The sequence below is a fragment of the Myodes glareolus genome, chromosome 16, assembly GCF_982192425.1.
Source record: "Myodes glareolus chromosome 16, mMyoGla1.1, whole genome shotgun sequence".
Classification (NCBI taxonomy): domain Eukaryota; kingdom Metazoa; phylum Chordata; class Mammalia; order Rodentia; family Cricetidae; genus Myodes; species Myodes glareolus.
Genome location: NC_142041.1, coordinates 18,494,240 through 18,511,980, shown reverse-complemented (window position 1 = coordinate 18,511,980; position 17,741 = coordinate 18,494,240). Strand labels below are relative to the sequence as shown.

General features: G+C 45.0%; 1 protein-coding gene across 5 annotated transcripts in view; it reads left to right on the top strand.

The window, feature by feature from the left end:
• Positions 1-17,741, top strand: part of Palm2akap2 (PALM2 and AKAP2 fusion) — a 459,281-nt gene that overhangs the window by 274,958 nt on the left and 166,582 nt on the right. For 3 of the 5 annotated variants that reach the window (XM_048420463.3, XM_085677115.2, XM_085677116.2), the window contains exon 7: positions 2,103-2,795. The exons of the other annotated variants lie outside the window; for them this stretch is intronic. In XM_048420463.3, the coding sequence (XP_048276420.3) occupies positions 2,103-2,795 (693 nt within the window). The remainder of the gene's footprint in view (positions 1-2,102; positions 2,796-17,741) is intronic. 5 annotated transcript variants of the gene reach the window in all.

Below are 17,741 nucleotides of genomic sequence, written 5' to 3'. Positions count from 1 at the left end.
CTCCCTTTCCTCTCCTCCTTCCATCTCCACTCCTCCCTCCATCTCTTTCCCTCCTCCTCTCTCCGTTTCCTTCCTCTTCTCCTTCTCTCCCTCTCTTCCCTCCCCTTCTCTCTTCTCTTCCTCTTACCTTTCCTCTGCCTTCTGTCTCCCTCCTTCCTTCTCTCCTTTTTTCTTTTTGAGACGGAGACTCAGGTAGCCCATGCTGTTCTCAAACTCCCAAGGCAGTGGAGAGTGATCTTGAATTCCTAACTTTCCTGTCTCCACCTTCCAAATGACTTATTTTTCTCTTTATACAACGCTCTAAAAAGTATAGAAAACCATTCTTCCTCCTGGCCATACAAAAGCTGGCCCCAGCCTGCCTTTGTCCTTCTGTCTATATAGTCCTCGAGACTTGAATAGGGAAACAGAAGTCACTGAAACCTGAAACATGGCTGTTGTGCTGAACATAATGATCTGGACTGGGGCCTGCTGGGAAGAGATAGTAATGAGGAAATGGATGGGAAGCCCTGAGGCAGATCCTCTCCGTGACTGGATTAGAGATTAGAGAGAAAGTGTAGATCAGACATGGTTCAAGGATTCTGACTTAAAGACTAAGCCCCTAAGTGCGGTACTAGTGTCCCCTCGCACCAAGATGAGGGAAGAGTTCAGAGAAGATGTGATGGTTTCTCAGCTGCTGAGCCCAGCGTGTCTGGGTACTGTCTGGGTGAAGGATGCCTGCAATCAGGTGACTCTGTAGACCTGCTACCCCATTCCATTCACAACACGTGTCTCACAGGGAGCCGCTAAGGGGATGAACACAAATGTTTGGTGTCCCAAGAGGTTGCAGGACAATGGAGAGCACCACTTAGGAATAGCACCCAGTACTCAAATCTGAGATGGTTGGAGAGTCTGGTGCCTTGGATACCACTCCTCCTGGGCCTAGGCAAAGGGAGAGGAGAGTCTCATAGTTGTGAGCATCAGGCACAATACTGAGTGGAACAGAGAAAGGGAAAATATAATGGGACGGAATCATGAGCCTTAGCATCATTCAGAGAGGAGTGAACAGAGCCTTTAATCCCAGCACTCGGGAGGCAGACACAGGTGAATCTCTGTGAGTTCGAGGCCAGCCTGGTCTACAGAGTGAGTTCCAGGACAGCCAGAGCTGTTACACAGAGAAACCCTGTCTCAAAAAGCCGAGAGAGACAGAGAGAGAGGAGGGAGGGAGGGATGGAGGAAGAAGGAAGGAGAGGAGGAGAGAGTGGGGAGAGAGAGGACGGAGGGCCTTTTGGAGCATCATCCTCAATTCCTGTGTTACAAGCATCATGACAGTCTGTCCTTTCAGTGGCTCCCTTTTAGAAGTTTTGCTTAGTCGCACAGATGCGCTCCATCACATGAAATTTGAAAACTCCCTTGATAAAGATTCTGTGACTTCCGTATGGTGCTGAGGTCACAGAGCCATTTGAAGGATACTTTCTGTCCTACAAAGAATCCATCCAAATGTTGCCTTATGGTAACTTTACACTCCTGCTGGAGGTCAGATAACGACTGGATTTCCTCTTAGAGCACACCATACCAATGCTTTCTGGGTCTTCCCGTTTCTGCAGAATAGCTGGTCGTACTTTAGAGAAGGACAGCTATGTCCCGCCTGCAAAACACTTGACATCTCCTTCATTAACAGGTTCGAGAAAATGTAGAGAAAAATGTAGGCATATATTTGATGAAAGAGTTGGGAAAATGACTCTAAGCTTCTGGAAGGCAGGCGCATCTTTGAAATTGTCTCTAAGTCTAGGCAGAGCTCAGTCAAGATCACGTGCATGTCGCTGGCCTTCCCATTATTCTGTCCTATTAGACCTGAAGTTTCTTACTTTAACTGTTCTCCTAAAGAATTCACTGAGATGCAGTGACTATATGCCTCTGTCTTCCCAGTGCATTAAGCTGCTGTGTGAAGAATATACACAGCTGCCTCTGTCCACACTGCACAGCTCATGCTAACACTCAGGATGCTTGGTGGTTACAATAGAAAGGGCACACATCACTTTTTTTTTTCTGTCTGTTTGGCAATTAACCATTCACTGGCTTTTTTTGTTGTAACATGCACCTCCTTTCTCTTGTTTTCATTCAAGCTATATACGCCATGGAAATTAATGTGGAGACAGACAAACAGACAGGAGAGACCAAGATTCTCTCTGCATCCACCATTGGCCCAGAGGGGGTCCATCAGAGAGGAGTCAAAGTCTATGATGATGGTACCAAAGTAGTGTATGAGGTGCACTCAGGAGGCACCGTGGTAGAAAACGGAGTCCACAAATTAAGCGCAAAGGACGTGGAAGAACTAATTCAGAAGGCTGGACAATCAAGCTTCAGGGGACACATGTCGGAAAGGACTGTTGTTGCAGATGGGAGCCTGGGCCATCCCAAGGAACACATGCTCTGCAAAGAAGCCAAGTTAGAAATGGTGCAGAAATCCAGGAAAGATCCCGTGTCGGGAAACCCCGGGCAGCAGGCTCAGCCCGCCATCACGGAAGGGCCAGAGGCTAACCTGGATCAACCCGTCACCATGATTTTTATGGGCTACCAAAACATCGAAGATGAAGAGGAGACTAAAAAGGTGCTAGGCTACGACGAAACCATCAAGGCCGAATTAGTCCTGATCGATGAAGACGACGAGAAATCGCTAAGAGAGAAGACAGTGACGGATGTATCCACCATCGATGGGAACGCGGCCGAGCTGGTGTCTGGGAGGCCCACGTCGGATACCACAGAACCCTCATCCCCAGAAGGCAAGGAAGAGAGCCTGGCCACAGAACCAGCCCCAGGTACCCAAAAGAAAAAGCGCTGTCAATGCTGTGTTGTCATGTGACCACTTCTTTCTCCTCCCCTTTCTTCCGGGCAGCCTCTCTACTCTCCACCTCTTAAATAGAGCTCACTGTACCACTAACTGCGATACCGTGAACTGGAAGCAAACACCTGCCTTGCCTCACAGTTGGATTTGCTTTCATCTCTCACTCACATCTTTCCTTCTCACTTGGGAAACAACGTGCATGTGTGTGCTTCATTTTTTTTTCTCTCCCCAAGAACTTGCTTTCTCCTCTAAGTCTTTCCTTGTGTCTTCAAGAGTGAATCCGTGCGGTACTGCTCGGTTGGAGTGGACTCTTCACAGAGACTGGTTGTCTAATAGCCTTAATTGACTTGACTGGACTCAAACCCGTTGGCACCGGGGGTTTTCATTTTGGCGTGTGCTCCTCTAACATAGACACACACACACACACACACACACACACACACACACTGCCTCTCACCTGCCTCTTTTGCCGTGTGGATCTTTGTTTTTATATCTCGTGTAGCAAAACGCGGTGGGCTCTGACCGGTTGCTAGCGTAGCCAAAAGCGGACCTACCTTAATCTGGCTGTTCTAGGATGACACGTTTTCTTTGCTGCCTTACAGAAGCTTCCAGACTACAGTGTTGTGCTTTCCCTTCTGTTAAAACTGAAGCGACGTTGACTCAAAAGCAAAGCACCCAGCGCCTGTCCCAGCTAAAGTGTAGGGGCAACAGCTCTTTTCCTGTGGCTTGCCCAGTGAACCCTTTGTACAGGTTTTTCTAAGGACCTCAGGCCACCGTGGTTTTCAGCATCTGTAGTGCTCACCAATCCATAAGTCTTGTTTCCATACTCCCCCAAAATGTAAAGTTTTATATTGGTTTTTTTTTCATGGATATTTTCTGATTGAATTCATCTATTTTCAAAGAGGGGATCATTTTGAGAAGTCTCTCTGCAGTGACCATATTTCTTAAAACAGTCTTTCTGACCAAAGGGGGCTGCGATTACACCCCTACCGTATCCAAGATGGTGCTGTATGCATTAGCGGTTCGTCTCCCCAGCCCAGCTGATTAGTCTCGCATCTGTGCTTTTTAAAAATTACTTCTTTATGTCCCCGTGGGTAAGAGAATGCTTTGGGTAACTTCAATGTGTAGTTTTCTCCACTCTTCAAACAAACAAAAAAAAAATCCAAGCAGTGGTGGCACATAAGGAGGATCTCTGTGAGTTCAAGGCCAGCCTGGTCCACAGAGTGAGTTCCAGGACAGTTAGGGCTACGCAGAGAAACCCTGTCTCAACAACAAAAAAATTAAATAAATAAAATAAAATAAAACAACAGAGGTTTCTCAATGTCAAAAATGTTGAAAGAGGAAGAAAGATCTTAAATTCTTCCACATGGTCTGACTGAGTGGCAAATTCCTAGATTTCTTAAAGCTTTGTTTCTTCAATATCTGAGAATTCTAAAATATCAAGGATTTTTTTAACCTAAAACATAATGAACAGCCCTTGAAATACATTGTTAGCATCGCCCCAACCTGGACAGCCTTGTGTTTAGTGGAACCAAAGGGAAGGAATTTAGAAAAAGAACCGTAGTCCAGGAATAAAATGAAGTGGTGATGTGTTCATTGATTTTTAAATTAGAGATAACTTTATTTACCCAAACATTCATAATATCATCACAAATCAATACCAGAATCATGTATGTTCCCATGGAATATATAGCCTCAATCACCATATACTTGATCTCCCACATCAAGTCTCAACATATCTGAAAAATAGCCCAGAAAAAATTCTAAGGAAGCCTGTAGAATCGCAGTACAGAGCCAACTAAATTTGCTTCTCTGAGGACAAATCTGTTATTTTGTCCATTTCTTGGCTTAAAGTTATATTTAGTATGATTAAAGAGCAATGACATTGTTATCTTTTTTTCTCAAGTCATTTCATTTTTACTGAGTCATTTTTAATCTTTAATCTGTAAACAAGAAAAATTAAAGGAAGGAAGAGCAAAGGAGTGAACTGAGTTTCTCATATTGTCCCCTCCACAGTTTCCCTGAGGCAACTGAAGACTTGCCACTAGGTCTGGGCTTCGCGAGCACAGCTGCTGTAGAATGCAGCGACTCTGTGGTCTGGAAACCTGGCTCCAGGGCCACAGCCCTTTTCCTCCACAGGTGGTTAAATAGCACACAAGCCTGGACTAAAACGCCGTGTGGACAAACCCATTTCCACAACAGGAGAGACTAGTCCCCATGGCTTCAGACAATCTGTCATGTTAAGAATTCATTTGAGAAATTTACAATCTAAAGGTTTCCTCTGCCTATCTCTTGCTTTCCTGGGGATTTGGACTGCTCAATGTGAGGTTTCAGAAGCACAGTGAGGGAGAGGATGGCAGAGCTCAGAACCCCCTGGGCTTGATCTTTGGAACTTCGTAAGAAAACTACTTATCTATGAAGACAGCAGTCTGTACCTCTCACTCTTCATAAGAATCTCAAGGACCAAGGATAGTCTGCCATCGTCTGTTGGTCATTATTAGTATGAGCAAGTGACTGGCAAACCGGGAGTTAGGATTTGCTCTAACGTTTTGTTGTTAAAAATATCATTTAATTGAAGTAAGACATAGCGCCCTCATTAAAATTATTTGTGGCTACAGTAAATGAAAGTATGTTTGAATATGGCGGATGTTTGCATCCTATTCCAGTCTCTGTGGGGGATTCAGGCTCAGCAAATCCTCAATCAGTCCATCTACAGCATCAAGTTATGGCCTTGATGATGAAAATGTTAAACAGGATTGTAATCGTGACTCTGCCTCTCCATGACTATGGACAGTGTCTGTCTGTCCATCCCCCCATCTGTGGTATTACCCCTTCTAGAAGCAAAGTGTGTGGTTGTGTGGTTGCATAACCAGAGTAAAGAATCCATGATGATATTGCCAAACTAATGTTAGTTAAGCTGTTCATTAACATATAACTCATTTCCACCCAACCTAGTGGAGCACACCTTTCATCCCAGCATTAGAGAGGCAGAGGCAGGAGAGCCCTGTGAGTCTGGGGTCAGCCTGATCTATAGAGTAAGTCCAGGCTAACCAGGGTTACATAGTGAGACCCTGCCTCAAAAACAAAAAACAAATCAATAAAAAAAGACAAAAATGTACAGAAACACATATATGTGTGTATAATATATATGTGTATATATATATATTATTTAATCAGTTCCCTTTTAAATAAAGAGACAAAAAGGAGGAAAGGGATATTGTTTATTATTATTTGAATGGTATTTAATTAGACCCTTTGGCAGTTGTGATGGCCAAATCTGGCCCTACATATATATCTAAAGAATCTTCATATCTTGAACGTTCTTGACATCTTTTTCTTAGGGCATTCTTTTTTAAACTTTTACACACAATTGTATTATTTTCCTTATGTAACAACAAAAAAACAAATTGCTTCTCAGATGGTTGGCTGGTATCCAGTGATTCCACTTATCATCAGCAGTGTCCAGGAAAGGGTCAAAAATTCCCTTCTGTATTGAGGCTTTACAAAAAGGGAAATGCGTAGATAGAGAGCCTCCCAGGGATACGGTATCATCTCTGGGACAAAACTCTGGAGGCAAACTCCTTCAGTTCCTGAAGAAGTTTCTTTTCAGGAACCACAGAACATTCCTGAAAGCTATAAATTACTTAATGCCAGAATCAGTGGTTATCAGAAAAGCAAAGAACAGAGTGAGGGAGTTGATAGAGGTGAAATGTCAAAGTACTTACCTTGGCCCTTCCTTCTTAATGAACACTGACCCTGTCCATTTCAAACACAGATGAAAATAAGCAGAATGTACAGTGGGGACACCTTTTGTTGGCATTGTCCTTACTTAAAACCTAGGCAGTGAGTCACCTCTGTTTGTGGCTGTCCCACTGGAGAATTTAACTCACTGGCGTGCCCTTCCCTGGTAAACGCACCCTCATCTCCGGCAAAGTCAGTTTACAGTTTAAGTCATTCCAAGGTGAACAGTTTCATATTGTAGTTTTGTAATACTTACATTTATAACAGAATCCATAAATTCCAAGCATTTTAAAGAGATAGGTTTCAAAACTTTATAAATGTGCAATTATTTGAAAACGCCATGGTCTCCTAATCGAGGCGTATTGATTTGGACAGACTGTGGAAGCATCCTTTGTTCTACTGGGTTAGCAAACACTGCAGGGACTTTGCCGCTATGGGTACGCAGAAAACAGCCCAAAACAATGAGAAAAGCCGGATCTTAGGTTTTTGCTGGCCGTTCACCTTCATAGCCCAGCATTTTTTAGGACTTACCAGGAAGACCTACTTGTATCTTGTGGGGGAAACCTAAAAATCCCTCCGTAGAAGAGTGTGGTTTCTCGTGGCTTCAGCAAACGTGTCAAATCCCACTTCACTAAAACCCCAAATGGTGCTTGTTTGGATGCAGAGGGGTATAAAGATCCTGAAATGTTTAAAAGAAAATTTCACTGATGATCCCCCGGGGAATTCCCCCAGCTTCATTTTCACAACTTCAGAGGCCTCTGATTCCCTTCCAGTCTAGCATCAGAGGGTCAGAACTGCCACGCAGAAGCCTCGCTGTCTATGTGAGCACACATCACTGAGGGCCACAGACTTTCTGCATCCGAGACGGCATCTGGACAGCCTTAACTTTTGTAGTAATCATACCGATGATAATAACAATAATAACAATGATTTTTTTTCCACCGCTTCCTCTTACTAAGCAGGAGAGCAAACCATCTCCTGCTGTCAATGACTTTTGTATCTTTTGTGACGGTTTCTAAGTTTCTATGGGCTGCGGTGTGAATGGTCACTTCTTCCCCTGCTGCCCCTGAATGCTCACCTAGGGTGTTAGTTATTTCGTTTGTTCGTTTTTTGTTTTCTGCAAGCCACTGCATTTTTTTTTTTTAAGTCTAAAGTAAAGCATCTCTCTCGCCAACCCTAAAATTCTCCCTAGACTCCCGGCAACTCCTTTGACTTAAAAGAACAGAATCCCAGAAAGAAAAGACATACAGGGTGACTTTCTTTTCCTTTCCATGTATGGTTAATGTACTGTACAGCATATATGTTTACAGACTGTATCTGCCTTGTGATGTCAACACAATGAATGACAAAAAAAAAAGCATCCTGATGTGCCATTGGATATTTGCCTTAGCACCGCTGTTTATGGCCTCCTTTTCTGTCCCGCTTAAAAAACAAGCAGACATCAACGGTTGTACTCCAAAGCTGGACGCACACAACATTCTCTTCCCCACTCCAGCCCAGAGCTGTGAATTTCAATACAGGAGCTTCAGGCAGAACCTGAAGGTGTGGCCCCAGAGGGGTTAACAGAGGCAGAGCCTAGGCCTTGTCCCTCCGCTTCTCCTAACTGAGTGTTTCTGGTTCCCATCTGAGCCTGCAGGATCACTCTGACTTTCCAGGGGCAGGTTGTGGGGGGCCCCAGGCCTCTTACACTGACTTTCTCCCTAGACTACCCGCTGTGAGGGACCTTCTTAGGCCCTGGGTCCAGGAGCACAGTTGAAAGCACAATTGGACTGGCTTCAAAGGGCAAGAGAGATAGACTTGTGTGGGCCCCCTCGAGGGCATGTATTTACTGTAGTCTCAAATGAGTAGCATGATATAGGTGGGGGTAAGGAGTCACTATAGAAATGGAATATTTACATTTATGTATTTTTTTAGAGATTAATATTTTTATAGTGGAATCTATATGCATTATGGAGCTTGAGTTTGAAAACCCCCCAACTGACTGAGTTCTTTCTCCATTCCCTTATGGTTTCTTTCTGGTGAATTCTGTAGCACTAACTCAGATCTTGTGGCTCAGCCTCGGCATGAAATCCAAGGTTTCCAACAGAGATGTGCTGTAAGCCTGATCTTTCTGGGCTTGGTCCATTAGGTTGTGTTAGTTCGATGGCTCTTTGGACCACACCTTTAATAATGCATAACTGCCTTTCAGAAAGAGATGAGGTTTCTCTATGCAAGCGAAACCTAGCGGTGACCCTAGTCCAGTTCTTTCACACACTGAAGAAGTGATTGTTGCATTTATGGTTAAGGGACCGTTCCCTACGGTACATTTACATAGATGGTATAAGATGCAAGGGATGATGAACTGGAAGGGTATAACCATCTACACTGGTAGGGATGTCCAACCTTTTAACACTGTAACATGATGCCGTCATATGAAACATTTCGGGCATTCACTAACTGGGATGCTTGCAGTATCTGAGCTGCACATTGCCTGTGCCTGATCTGTTTTCTATACAGAAAATAGATACGCCCAGTTCCCCTCAGAGGCCTTGTATCCATTGCTGAGGTTGCACTGTGCTTACAGAGATCTGTAGAAAGCAGAAAGAATTTTCTCTTTATCCATAGATGGGATGGTGAATTGGTGAATTGACTCTTCTGCCCAATTTTATGCTAAACTTAAGAGTCCCCATTTGTCACCGTGTGTTTTAGCTGATACTTCATCCATGCCTGTTCCTGTAGCCAGATGACAGAGCGGGTCAAACCTCAGAGTCTTCCCACCTCTCCTGTTTGACCCCCTTCCCAGACAGCATCCTTCCCTGCCCCAAGAGTCCAGGATCCTTTTCCCAGCAAGGCAAGGTCATAAACGTCTCTTTCTATTTCAATAAAAACAACCCCCGTAGTTCCTGGGCAAATAATTTTAAAATTTTCATCACCAGAATCCACATCCTGTCCCCCACTCCCCCCAAAAAAACAAGCCCAGCTCAAGCCCATGAGTGAACTTCACTGCCTGAAGGTGCTGCCTGGTGCTGAGGGAAAGCCAGATACTCTTGTTACCAAGGAAACCTCCTGGCTTCCAGACTGGGTGGGCAGGGCAACATCACTAGGGTTTGCAGTGACAAAGAGGTGAGAGGTCCCCAGGCCCTGTCTGATCTGTACCGTTCTGCACGTAGCTCCACTGAGTTCCACAATATCCTATTCTGACAAGTGGGAAGAAGAGTTCTGTCCTTGGCAGGATTCTGGAACATTCTTTCTTCCTTTCAAACTCCTGGCTTAGGAGAGACAAAAAAAAAAAATCTTAACAAGGGTTCCAGAAAATGTTGTGTCTGATGCAGCTTTTCAGTTGAATGTAGGTTGTTGACGGGATTTTCAGCTTTACCTGCTCAGTCAGGGGGAGGGGGAGGGGCGTGTGGCGCATCTGTATATACATCCGTTCGTGGTTGGTCGGTGGGTGGGGGGCTGGGAGTCTGTTGTGCTTATTCTGAAATAGATTTGCTGGGCTTAGCTGCTGTGCTCTGTAACCCGAAGTGTACTTTGACTGTTCTGTATCCTCCAGATGAAAACAAAACAACAAAAACCAACTTCAGAAAAAATAATAATAATAATAATCACTGCCAGCGGCATCTGATGCTGTACGTGTAGCTTCTCTCTGTTCCTCTGTACAGTATTAATAGACAATAAACTGCCTTTTCACTGCACCCACCTCTACGTGTCTGCTCCCTAATTCTTTCCGCTTCTCACTTGCTCTAAATGGACTTCGGGCTTGACCACGTTGGAGGTGCCTCCAGTCCCTCCCTACAACCTAAGATGAATCCGATAGCGCCCCCCCCACACACACTGTGGATTGTTCCAGAATCACCCAGGTGTGCCTAGGAAAGATAGGAAAGCCCGATCCTTTCTACGGAGCATCGATTCCTAGAGGCAACTGCTAACCTTCAATCTAAAGGATGTTTACAGTGATTCTGATCCGTGTATTTGGGGGCCCCTTGTAGCCTGCCTGTCCCAGCTGGTTTCCACACTCACCGATCCAATCTCTTTCTGACTTCTTTTTGCACATCTCTTTCCACACCTGTCTTGTGGGGGTTGTTTTTCATTTTTCTTGCAAGTCCCAGCAGTGGCTCAGACGGTTATCTCTTGGGTAAACTCGGGATTCCCCTTAGGTTAAGTGAATAGTCTTTGTTCAGTGTGCTCCCTACCAAGACACTCCCAAGGACACACACTACTTATCTCTCCTGTTCACCACATCCATCTACTTTACCTAGAACAGGACTGACAAATTTTTCTATACATTAGCAGATAGAAACTCTGTTTTGGCTTTGTGAGCCGAGTGGTCCTTGTCAGAATTGCTTACCTCAGCTCTACCCGACATACGAACGAGAGAATGTGGCTGGATTTTAATGAGCTAATTCACAAAGCGGGCTTTAGGCCCAGTCCGGCCTATTGATTTGTAATTTCTCCTCTTTTGGCCTAGGACAGGACCTGTCACACACTCAATACAGAAAAATTAAATTGTGGCATGAAAGAATTAAAAAAAAAAAATGCATGTGACGCCCTTACGGAAGTGTCACAGAAGATTGTGACCGTGGAGGACATTAAGTAGATTAAATTAATTGAGGATGCCAATCCATTTGGATTTCAAGGTGGATTTGGGGGAATGTCTTTGTGCTTGGAAAGTAATGAAAGATGGACCTATAAAAGGCGCCTTGCAGGCTATCCAATTACTGGATTGGAGCTGGTAAGAATTTCAACCAATACAAAGCGGAGGAAATGCAAAGACATCTTCTCCTTCTCAAAAGTGCTAGAGATGCTGTAACTACTTAGCTCCTGTGTATCTAAGCATTCAGTCCAATGCTGTTTGGAGACCCATGTTGTTGTTGTCTGAGCCATCCTATGTTGTAGGTGGTGGGGCTTTCTTTTTATTTATCCATTTGTTTATTTAATCTTATTTTGTGTACATTGGTGTTTTGCCTGCATGTATGTCTGTGTGAGGGTGTCAGATCCTCTGGAGCTGCAGTTACAGAGAGGTGTGAGCTGCCGTGTGGGTGCTGGGAACTGAACCCAGGTCATCTGGAAGAGCAGCCAGTGCTCTTAACTGCTGAGCCATTTCTCCAATGCACGGCAGGGCTTTCTTCACATTATTTCCTTGATGGAAAAAAATATTATAATGTCAGTTGAGCAGTGGTGGCACACAACTTTAATCCCAGCATCTGGGAGGCAGAGGCTGACAGATCTCTGTGAGTTGGAGGTGGGTCTGGTCTAAGAGTAAGTCCCAGGACAACCAGATCTACACAGAGAAACCTTGTCTCAAAACAAACAACAACAAAAAAATTATAAAGTGAAACTTGTAGGTTTGGGCTACAACCAGGACAGTACATTACAATATGTAACCCGCGGATCTAGGATGTTCCAACAAGGGAAAATATCAGAACTCTGGCAAGGAATCCAGTTCAGCACCCTCAAGGTTGATGGGGATGGGAAATCCCCCTTGGGAGGGTAGGATTTTCTTTCATCCACCAACCCTGTGAGGCTGACATTATCGTTGTTAGGGACATACTAAGTACACTACCCACACAGCAGTGCAAAACGTTGATCAAGAATTCCAGGAGACAAGTTCTGCGTTCAACCTCCCATTTCACACCTGTTCTGAAGGCTTTCTTGTCACAGAAGTGGGGTAAGGATGGCCATGAAATTGGGTGCAGAAAGACTGGGAAAGCAGGGGGTTATTCTTTCCAGAAAAGACAAAGTGATACCAGTTATTTGACCCTTTAAAGACTCGAGGAAATGTTTGGCGATAACAGCGCCCCCTGTAGGCTGGGAGGTGTCTCTGCAACACTTCCTCACCAGAGAGAAACAAGGTGATGTTAACATCTGCTCGTTAGAAGTCCGATTCAAAGGTATTCTGCATTGAAGTTCAGATGTAGCTGTTCCTCTGCTTTTAATTTGTACTCCTTGATTGGGTTTCTTAGGTCTGGTTCTTGCAGGGCAATGATATTCTTTAATGCTCACTTCCTTGTCTTACTGACAATAAGAATGAGCATCAAAGACGGGTCGCTTGGAGAACAACAACCTTTCCCTCCAAGTTTTAACCAAAGGCTGGTCAAATGTAAAAGTGATGATAATATTTCCAGCTTTCTTTTTCATGACCGTCTCATGGGATCCTGAAAACATGAGCTCCAGATGCCTGCTCTAATTTTTAGAAGTTTTTGTTATGTTTATTTATTGGGAGGTGGAGGTCAGGGGGCAGCTTGTGGAGTCAGCTCCCTCCTTCTCCCGCTTGGGTCTTGGGGATTGAACTCTGGTCCTTGGACTTGACAGCAGACGCCTTTACCTGCTGAACCATTTTATCAACCCTACTGGCTATCAATTCTTTTCAGGCCAGGGTCCTTCAGTCAGGCTGAGAACAACTTCAAGGTGAGGACAATTCCGCAGTCTGTATGAACTGCCTAAGTTAATATCACACAAGGAACAAGACAATTTTGCTTTTCCTGAAATGCTAAGTAATAGCGCCATCTCAGAATGCTGGCACACCCCTACCCAGTACCTCCACAACTCAGGACTTTAGAACCTCAAGTCAATTATTTTGACCTTGCGTACATACTAGCGTGTGTGGTATTGTTTAATATTTTGGCCCATATAAACTTACTCAAGACTGAACTTTAGTGCATTCCCTAAAATAGTTATCACGTGCCATAAAAGTCATTCAAAATAAAATTAAATGAAAATCATTAATTTCCAGAAGTCTACTAGTCAACGAGAACAGCTCTCTTGTGTTAAAAAAAAAAAAAAAGAAAAAACAAACAAAGAAAGAAAGAAAGAGAAAAGAGTGCAGTAGATAATATGATCATAATTAATACTTTTTGTCTACCAAGATCAGATAAAAGGAAAGAAAATCAAAACGGCAGCTGTTCTCTTGGCATGTGCGTCACTGTCCCATACTGCCAACACCCCCCCCCAAAAAAAATTCGGGGAGATACTTCCTTTCCTGTATGGATTTTTAAAAAGTAAAACCACAGTTCCTCATTTCAAAGATCAGAGTAAGACACATGAAATGACTTGCTCAAAGCGACAGGAAGAGCAGGGACAACCAAGGTTCACGCACAGCTTAGGGTGACTTCATGTTCTCTCTGCTGAGCCAGGTGCCTGTCAGCCCCACAGGCCCTAGCTTAACAAACAAGCGGAACACATCAGCCGCGCGCCAAAGCATGCACGCACGTTCAGACTCTGCGGCAAGATCCGGACTGCTTCACCAAAGAGCAGTAGCATCGGTTCCGCCAGAGCCGGTTTGGGCGCCCGCAGATCCGATCTGATTGGTTCCCGCTGTGTTTCTTGGAGAAAATGGATGGCAGGTGTGAGTTTGCAGGGAGCCGAGGAAAGGGGAGCAGAATGCAAGCCTGTCGGGCCTCGGGTGGGCCCATGGCTTCATGGTAAAAAGCATGCTCACCTTCGGCTTCAGGATGCCTACTCCCCGGTGCCAGCTCAGAGAATTCTTGAAGAGACAGGATTTGGTGTGAACTGTGACCTGGCTGATCACAAGGGAATAAGGGGAGCTGAATAGAAAAGGCAGCACCCCCAGGGCTTCTTGCTTCTTATTGCCCTCCCTTCCCATTCCCCCTCCCACACCCTTCACCTTTCTCTTTTCTATCAGATGAGCCCATTTTCTGTCTGAGATCCCATCTCTCCTTAGTCCATTTTCTGTGGCTACAACAAAATACCCCAGACTGGATAATTTATGAAGTACGGAAATTTATTTATCTTCCGATCTGGAAACTGGAAAGTCCATAGCTACCAGCACTAACTGTCATACCATGGTGGAAGGTGAAAGGGCAAAGCAGGTGAATTCAGAGGGACACATTGGATGAGCACCTTCTCGCTGGATGACATCCCTGTGTCTGTAATTAACACAGTCCCTGGAGAGCAAGGGCTCACTGCATTGAGAAAAGACTTGATTCCTCTGTAACACCTAACCAATCACAACTTAAAGGCCCCACCTCCAGACCCACTGGAGTGGCCCGCAGCTCTCAGGGAGCGTCTGAGAGGAGACAAGCCACCTTCAGAACTCAGCACCATCTGCAGGGTGAAGCTAACACTGTAGGGAGTTGGAGAATTCTCGGGAAGCACCGTGCCCTGGAGTTCTATGGTTTTGCTTTTGGCTTCTTGCCTTTGATGTAGCAGAATTTGGGTGACTTTTTGAAAAAACAATAATGATGAGGGCCTCTCCCAGAGTTCACAATTTAGTTGGTGCCTGGGCCAATGTGAGGCATTTATTACATATTATGCTACTTGTTGTGATGATATTAATTTCTTAAGCTTCTGAAGGTAAGTCTGCTGTGTGTCTGGTACTGGGAGCATCACCTACAAGTACCTGGGGTAGGCAGACACAGTCCAGGTGCTTTCTGACTCTCTCCGCTCTTGCAGGAAAGGGAAGTTGCGGGCTCGGGATTCGAGAATGAAGTAAAATCCAAAGCGTGGCATTAGCCAGTGGGATGCCCTCAGATCATCAATTTCAAGCCATCTCATAAAACAACACCTACATTACGGGGTTTAGAATATTTAAAGTGGGGTGTCGTGGCACATTCATGGGAGAACCTTCCAGGCAGGAGGAAGGACTGTGGCCTGAGCTTGGACCATCTTCGCTAGTCTCATAGGGTAGGACCTAAGGCCTCTGAAGGGACGGAAGCAGTAGCTGGAGGCCAGGCTCTGGATGGTCAGGTTGTCCCTCTACGAATAAGTAACAGCCTGCAAGTTCAAGGGCGGACCACAGACTTGCCGAGCTGACTCACACAAGAGTCTTGGTTTGGTTTGGCTTCCCTTTGTGCCAGGAGCCAATCACTCCCATATTTTAATCTTCTCTTGAAAACTCAGATCTAACCAGCGGGGACCCACATATCCAGGTGGCAGGGATTTCTTGAATGCTTGCTAGGCTACAGGAGACCCTCTCTCAAAACAATAATAATAAAGATAATTGAAAACAGGAATTTGAGTAGCTTGCTTGTTCATTGCAGGCATCTTCCAAATAGTCGTAATATGGGGAAACCCCTCAGTTATGTATCAGCAGATAGCTGTAATGAAATATGATATGTCCATGCAGTGAAATGTTATACCACAGTATGAATATAACCAATACTACTGAACTGTAAACATAAAGATAGTTAAAGACGATATTAAGTTCCTATTAAACGTTCATTGCATTCAGAGATAGGCTCATACATAACTAAAGGATGAATTTGCCCAATGAGAGAGAGCAGCCGAGGGAGGAGGCAAACTCAGGCAGGCGGGGACGCGCCAGCCAACCGCAAAGCAGAGTGCGGTTTGAAGGAGACTTGATGATGAGGCTGTGTCGTAGTCTGATGTCTGTTGGATATTGGAGAGGAGACTGGATTCCAAGGGCTCTGGAGTTCGAGGTGACCTGTTCGGTTGCTAGACAAGGCAAGGGCCCTAGAACTGTGTGGACAGGGACCATGTAGGAGGGAGAGGCTGCAGAGAGAGCAACCTGAGGCGGGACAGAAATGAACTAAGGTGTGACCAGAGCCTGAGGGGCAGCCTGGTGTTCTCGATGCAAATAGGACGGGGGTCACCGTGGACCTCGGGAGACTTGATAGACTTTCAATGTGGGGAGGAGGAAAGCAATGCTAAGATGGCTGGAAGCAGGACAGCCTCAGCCTGGAGACAGGTCCTTCACAGAGATCACCACCACTGCTGCTAATGAGCTTGCATGGATTTCTGTGAGTGATGCAGCTCCCTGTCTCCAGGTTCCTCATCCATAACCTAAGGATGCCTGACATGAGAGTGTCTTTCTCTCCTCCGGCTACCGGGAAAGTTAGCTGAGGTATATTTGAGAAGAACGTAGCGTGGTGTCTGTGATGGGTTAGTGGTAATTGTCAAGCTGTACAGGATTTAGAATTGCCCGAGAAGTGGGCCTCTCGGGTCGTGGATGTGGGGGATTACAGTAACTAATGTAGCTGTAGCGAGAGTGATGTTGACTGTGGGCAGGCCCATTCCCTACTCAGGGGATGCTGAACTGTAAGAGCGGAGACAGCTAGCAGAATGCTACAAGCCTTTATTGCTCTCAGCTACTTGGCTGTAGGTGTGATGTGGCCATCTGCTTCTAACTCTGACCACCTCGGCTTCCCCCACCACGGTGGACTGCACCCTGGAACTGGGAACTGGAACGAGCCCTTCTCCCTTAAATTGTTTTTGTCAGAGAATTTTGTCCAACAATAGAAAAAGAAATTAAGAGAGTGTTCAACACAGAATCTACACTTGCTGTTTTTAATCTGTCAAAACTGAGGGGTGGGGAGTAAGGCTGAAATGTTGATATGCATTAGCTTATTTTGTATGCTTGGATTATTTTATTTTTAAAAGTTTATTTATTTACGTTTTTTATTTTAGTGTGTGGATGCTTTGTCTGCATGTATGTGTGTGCACCTTATGCATGCCTTCAGAGGCCAGAAGAGGGAGTCAGATCTCCTGGAACAGAAGTTGAACTGCAATGTGGGTGCTGGGAATGGAAAAGCAGGCAGTACTCTTCAACCACTGGGCCGTTCCTCCAGCTCTGGATTTTTTGTTTTTTTAACAACGTGAAAATAAGATACCAGTAAAAAAAAAAAAAAAAGTATATATCACCAAGAAGTCAGTACTTTTCAAGTAGAAATATTTGGGACCCTTGTTCAAAAGCAGGATCTGGCTGGTCTGCACTCAGCTCAATCCAAGGGTTGCATCTCCACACACTTCCAGGAGGCCTACCACTGCTAGGCCACTAGGCTGTTCTCAAGCAGCAAAGTCACTGGGACTGAGTGTGGCTCTGTTATCTTAGGGTATGAAGCAGAACAGTCACACATGGTGACTTAAAGTCCAAACAGTTGCAATCTGCCCTCCCTACCCAAGTTCTACAGCCTTGGGTGCAACCACCTGAGATGGACTGGAATTTTGGGGAGGAAATGCATCTCTACTGAATATGTACTAATGAGTTTTCCTCATCATTCCCTAGAGAATAGCATGGGGTAGCGATGGTACTGTATAAGGTATACAGGAAGATGTGTGTATTTTATGCAAACACCGTGCTATTTACAGGAGGGCCTTGAGCGTCAGTGGAATTGATGTCCTCTGAAGGTCCTGGAGTCAATCCCCTGTGGGTTCAATGTGTTTGTCATTGTTGCTGTTACTGACATCACTCATAGTTCTATGTGCAGTTCTTGCTCCGGGT